This window comes from Homarus americanus, unplaced genomic scaffold (assembly GCF_018991925.1).
Source record: "Homarus americanus isolate GMGI-L3 unplaced genomic scaffold, GMGI_Hamer_2.0 scaffold41543, whole genome shotgun sequence".
NCBI classification, from domain to species: domain Eukaryota; kingdom Metazoa; phylum Arthropoda; class Malacostraca; order Decapoda; family Nephropidae; genus Homarus; species Homarus americanus.
In genome coordinates, this window is record NW_024721575.1 from 9953 (window position 1) to 16972 (window position 7020).

Below are 7020 nucleotides of genomic sequence, written 5' to 3' on the forward strand. Positions count from 1 at the left end.
TTTATATTATCAGAAGATATATTTTCAGCAGCCAATCATTGCATTTGTTCATTACTTCAAACCTCTTAACACTATTATGATAAAAGGTAACCATCAGGCTTAACAGTTTAATTATTCATATAACTAGCACTTAAACCTCATTCGATATTTCTAATTTGTGCAATGTAATTCTTCAAAGTTTTCTTATATTTTGTATCTTGAAATAAGGAAACAAGAAAGAATATACTGTACAGCACAACATGAAAATTTTTTATTATGTGATTTTATAATGAATTTCAGAGAGGTCTCGCAATTTCTGTGCAGCCTGTTCTGCTGTCAAGTCACGTTGAGCCTGAGCCAGCATCTCATAGCCCACCATAAACTTCTTAACAGTGGCTGAGCGTAACAGAGGTGGGTAATAACAGCCATGAAACACCCAGTGCTTCTCCTCATTCTCCAGCCGTGGACCAGTTGGTGCCCCTGAGAATTAAGTACCATTTAAAATCTTTCTCACTCTAAGACGGGTAAACCTGCCAGGGCCAAAGCATAAGGCAATGCATTATCTGAGTAAAAAAAGAATCTGAATGATGTACACAGCTTTAGCCTCAGTGTTTTGTGTAAACCAAGTTTTTTTTTATTATATCATTTAATTCAAATCAGACTTATATTATTTATTAGATGCACTTCAATTTTTTTTTCATGTTCAAGATACACTGAAACAAGTAAAAAAGATCCTTTTCATTAACATTAGTTTCTGTAGCACTAATAACATGAAATAACTGAAGCAAACTATAGTATTAGCTTTTGAACAGCTAAATCTTCTTCAAGGTTGGATTCAAACTGTGAAGTTGTGTAAGACTGCGAATCTGGCTAAGTGAACCGATACATATCATTGTTCTTGTGTGCTTCTTCATTTATTGACTGTTTCTCTTTATTCCCGTAAGTGAACATACTTTTAGGCGTACAGTATTCATATATCCATATCTATACATACAATGCATTTTGATGAATATCAGCGACACTTTTTTCCTTAAAAAAAAAAATGGCCAAAGTGGGGGTGCAGCTAATATCAGAGGCTTACTTTAGTAACACCTCAAAAATACCTGTAAGTACCGTATTACCATAATTCCTTGTACGTGCCGGTACTGCCTATAACCAGTCTCATCCACCATTACTACCTCACCTAAGTCAAAATTACCCTCAGGACCACCATTACTATCATCCATCTGCATGTCATCTACCTGTGAGTTTGTTTACAAGAATGAAGTTCAGTGATCCATACTTACTGTGTCTGAAACCTTTACAGTAGTAATTAGACATTGAATCATTTACTGATATTAATTTAACCCTAATTGTTTTTTCATAATAAAGAGATTATTATTTGTTTGATAAATATAAGAAGGTAAATGTGTAAATCTCTGTACAGTAGATGTACTTTTAAAAGATGAATACAGTACTGTACAGTATACGTTCCCATTACCGAGGTACAATACTTTTCATTTGTAATTTATCATGTCCAGATGTCCTTAAATGTGTTCTAGTAGAAGTGGTATGGTTATGTAACCGAAGGTGTAATCTGGGCTGGGGGTTCGGTCCTGTTAAATTTTGTTATACTTAAGTTAATTTCACTTCATCGAATCCAAGCCTGGCTAACACCGGGTGTCCCAGTTGGTTCACTAATACTGTACTGTTTTTGCAACATATCTTCTCAAACCCATGTTATCTGCAAGCAACAGCTCACTCACCACCCATTTGCATTTTGCATCTCTACCAATACTAAGTTTGGTTAAAAGTTGCTGCTATTTATTTGAGGTACAGTGTCAAGTTCTGAAGTCTGCCCTCTGCCTCAGAACCAACCCCAATCCCCGTGTACCCAGCCATCTCTTCTACTAAGTAAGAGTTAAAAAACCTAATATTATTAATATTTCTCTTAAATATTAATTGTGTGTGCATACCATCATAAAATTAAGGTGTTATTTTTACTACAACGTACTATTGTGTCAGAAAAAGTGTAGTTTGGGGGTCGGCCCAGTCTCTATTTCAATTAATCCCATATGTTCTGTTACAGTCGGCCCTTAACATACGCTGGTTTAGCATACACGGATTTGCAAATACGCGGATTGCCCTGCCGGAGGAATATTCTGTACATTGAAGTACATTCAAATCGCGCGCGGCACCACACACTGCACACCGCCCCCCGCCACCCCACACACACACACACACACACACACGCATCGCGCGTCATGCCACCCCGCGCTCCCTCACTCAGTCAGTCTCGCTGTAACCACGCTTGTGTTGACATCAGCATTGTATGTCGACCATGATTTTTTGACCAAAAAATCGTTAATTTATGATATTCCTTGTTTATAGGTCGACCCAAGTTTTTGAGGGTAATGGAACAACAAAACCGTCAGTAAAAACACTCTACGTCCTATAAACTGAGGCTCGCTGTGCCTGAAACACCGAGTGCCGAAGGCAAATTGTTTACCATTTATTATTACGACACTTTACACTGAAACGCGGGTAGTTTCAACAAAAATATTGTATATTTCCATTCAAGTATTTATTCAAGTCAATTTGGAGGGAAAATTATTGTAATACAACAGTTTTTTAACTGAAAACCATTCGAAAAGCGATTACGGTAACATCTTTGAACGAAAGAAAGCGAAAGTCATTGTTTTCGTCATGATTTTATCCCACTTTCCACTGTAATACGTACGTCATTTCAGCAAAAATATTACATTTCCATATTTATTTCTGAGAATATATTCATTGAGTCACAGTTAAGGTAAAATACACTTGTGATGTAATATTTTAATGAAAATACCCGGTATTTAGAAATACGGTATCGTAGTTTTCTTTTGTTTCAAATTTAATTAACAAAGATTGATGTTTCAAATGTAATGAACAAAGATTTATGTACAGTATCTATAAATAAACTTTAAAAAATGAATACTTTATGTTTTACATCGTCCTGTGCTACCATACCATGCATTTGGCTACTTTGGGCTTGCTATGATGACGCAAGAGATCTGCCCTGGCAACTGTACCGACACTCACAGCTGGTGGTGCGTTGGTGCATCGTTTCCATTGTTTACTGGTAGTTACTGGTAAATATTTTTCAACCTAACAAAACTATTACCCGTTTAGAGGTCGACCCCCAATTTTTTGCCAAATAATTTGGTCTTAAAAACTCGAACTACACACAGGTATATATGGTAAATAGGGGTTTTTTGGGGGGCAGCAAGCACATTTTTTAAATTCGGGTATCTCTGTTACCTAACCCCCGCGTATGTTAAGGGCCGACTGGCTCGCTTACGCTGCTTCTCGCTTACGGGACCCACGGTTCAATTTGACCGCCAGAATGAAGACTTATATCATGTATGTATGTATGTATGTATGTATGTATATATATATATATATATATATATATATATATATATATATATATATATATATATATATATATATATATATATATATATATATATATATATATATATATATATATATATATATATATATATATATATATATATATATATATATATATATATATATATATATATACAGTGACCCCTCGTTTAACGAACACCTCTGTTAACGTAATTTCGATTAACGAACTGCCTTCCATAAGGATCTTCAATTCGTTTAACGAAAAAAATTTCGCTTAACGAACTTCTTACGAACCGACCTCAACATGTTTTCGCTTGCACTGACCGGGCAACCAGCTTTAGTATCAGTCCGCCAATACATTAATCGGTTCTAGGGCTTAAATTCCTTACTATTTTTGTAAATATCAAGAAGTTTATACTATTCAATTATTTTAAAAGTTTAATATTAACTTTTTTAGTCATTTTAACAATTATTGAACATAATTGAAGGTAAAGTGACTAGTTTAATGCGCGGCATCCAGCCTCTTAACACAGCAAACAGGCGTTAGTCTCTCTCTGTTTTCACTGGAGGTAACATCTTGCTTGAGACTCTTCAACTAAACGCTTTTTTTCTGTGTTTCCAAGCAAATTATTGGTCATTTTGAAAATTATTTTACATATTGACAATATATAGTGCAGTGCAGTGTTATTTTAAAGAAAATATTCTTTATTTACAGCTAGTTTAACTTTGAAAAATACGTGTTGCCATTGTTTGAATCCAGCATGGGGCCTAAGAGATCAAGAAAAGTGATTTCAATCCAAATGAAGCAGGAAATAATAAAAAAACACGAACAAGGTATTAAATCAAATGCGCTATGCAAAGAATATGGCATGTCGGCATCAACTGTGTCGACAATTCTTGCACAAAAAGACAAATTTAAGGAAGTGAACGTGAGAGACAAATCTACAAGAGTGTTTAAAAGTAGATCCCTAATCGTAGAAACTGAGAGGTTACTTATCATCTGGATTAGGGAAAAACAGATGAAAGGTGATTCAGTTTCTGGTGATTTCATTTGTGAAAGAGCCAGGGAGATTTATGAACATTTAAAGACAGATCAACCTGGTTCTTCAGGAACAGAATTTGAAGATTTTCGGGCTAGCAAAGGCTGGTTCGAAAAATTTAAGAAAAGAAGTGACATTTTAAGTGTTGTTAGGCATGGTGAAGCTGTTAGTGCTGATAAAGAAGGGGCAGCAAAGTTTTTAATTGAATTTAAAAAACTGATGGAAGAAGAAAATTATCTTCCACAGCAAGTTTTCAATGTTGACGAAACTGGGCTGTTCTGGAAAAAGATGCCCAAAAGAACATTCATCACCAAGGATGAAGCCTCTTTACCTGGGCATAAACCCATGAAAGACCGTCTCACTCTATTGCTTGGTGCCAATGCTTCAGGGGATTTCCGACTGAAGCCTATGCTTGTCTACCACTCTGAAAACCCCAGGGTGTTCAAGCAACAGAAAGTGGTAAGAACAATGCTTGGAGTTTATTGAAGTCCAACTGTAAGGCATGGGTGACAAGACAGTTCTTTAATGAATGGGCTGTTGATGTGTTTTGCCCCTCTGTCAAGAGCTACCTAACCACCAATAAACTTCCTTTAAAGGCTCTTCTCCTCATGGATAATGCTCCTGGTCATGACCCTGACCTTGCCAGAAATTTGGAGTATCAATTTGACTTTGTGAAAGTGTTGTTTTTGCCTCCAAACACTACATCACTCATACAGCCAATGGACCAGAATGTGATCAGCAACTTCAAGAAGTTGTACATGAAGAAAATGTTTATGAGGTGTCATCAGGCAACTTCCATTGATCCTGAACTAACACTGAAACAGTTCTGGAAGACACAATTCAACGTCCTGGAGGCTGTAAAATTGATTGTGTCATCATGGCAAGAAGTCTCCAATAGAACCCTCAATTCTTCATGGAAAGCACTGTGGCCATCAGTAGTCCATGATTTTGAGGGATTTGAGGATGACACAGAGTTGGACCAGGAGATTGTGTCCATTGGTCAGTCATTGGGTCTTGAAGTGGTGGAGAAGGATGTGGAAGAGCTTGTGATGTCTCATGAGGAGGAACTTACTCCTAATGACTTGAAGGAACTGGATGAGATGTTACGGGTAGAGGCTGACAGTGGTGAGGAGGAAATTGAAAGTGATGACCATATGTCAGCTACACAGTTGAAAGATGTGATTTACCATTGGGAGAAGTTCAGGGAACTGGCTTCAAAGCACCCAGAAGTGGAAAAAACTGAACTAGCTTTGTGTCATGTTGAGGACTCAGTGGTCTCCTTCTTTAAACATAAGTTAATGGTGAGGAGGACAGATGCCCCACAGACCACAATTGACACTTTCTTCAGTAAAAGGCAGAGGGAACAAGATGCTAGCCCTCAGCCTTCCACTTCAAGAAGGAGAGAGGATGTTCATGGTGGAGAATCTGTCAGTCCAGAGGTTCCTGACATTTTCATGGAAGGTGACTCACCATCCAAGAAGCAGTAAAATGCTTCTCCTCCACCTCCACTTCCTTCTCTTCTCCCTTCTCCTCCTCCACCTCCCACTTCAAATTCACATCAGCATCATCCAGGAGCCTTCTACATACACACATCAAAGTAAGTGTACATTTCTACCTTTTTTGTTGAATTTAGGCATTTTTTAGTGAGCTGGAACCAATTACCCAAAAACCCATTGAAACTATGGATTCGGATATATATATATATATATATATATATATATATATATATATATATATATATATATATATATATATATATATATATATATATATATATATATATATATATATATATATATATATATATACACATACAGTACACACAAGTGTCATAAATTCATATATCCTCTTCAAAATAAGATATCAGCCAAACATAAGGTGAAAATGCCTAGTACACTACTCACCATGCCACCCCATAGAGTACGGGAAGGAGCACTTGAAGAGATTATCGTACTTTGTCGTCAGCTTCTTGACAATGTCTGCCAGACCATCTTTCTCTTCATTAGACAGTTCTGTCATGCGGGTAACATGACGCCGAGGAAGAATCATAGTCTCATATGGCCACACTGCCCAGTATGGAACAACTACCACCCAGTGGCTATTTGTTACCACCAATCGATCCTAGAAAGTGGGAATAAATGCTATATTAATTTCTACATCATAAGTTACAAAGAAACCATTAATTAAAATACGGTATACAGTTACATGAACCAGTTGACATTAAATTATCTAAACAGGACCAGTAGTGAGATCCATCCAGTTTTATTAATTTCTTCACAGCTGTCTTGTCAAGTGTGTATAAATTCACCTTCACCCATGCTAATCCAGAATGTGCCCATACTCATTCCATACTTCTTCATACAGAAGGTGGAAGATCTATGAAAAGTCTGCTAGCTCAAGCTAGCCTTAGATATAACTATGAAGAACAATGGAGGGATCCTACACAGGCCACAGGCCTCCTTCCCTCAGCACGGCTGCCTCTAGTTGGTCATTATATAAATGAATACTATATATGTAGAGACTGTCATTGATGCTAGCATGCACAGCTCTCATTTTATACTATATTTATCTTCCTTTACACTGTCTTTTTATATTTTCCTACCAT

General features: G+C 36.7%; 1 protein-coding gene across 1 annotated transcript; it reads right to left on the reverse strand.

The window, feature by feature from the left end:
* Positions 1-226: 226 nt before the first annotated feature.
* Positions 227-6536, reverse strand: LOC121861762 (galactose-1-phosphate uridylyltransferase-like; the record flags this gene model as incomplete). Its single annotated transcript, XM_042359650.1, has 2 exons — positions 227-459; positions 6320-6536. Coding segments are annotated over 2 exons (423 nt in total), but the record flags the coding sequence as incomplete, so codon positions are not given.
* Between the last annotated feature and the right edge of the window lie 484 nt (positions 6537-7020).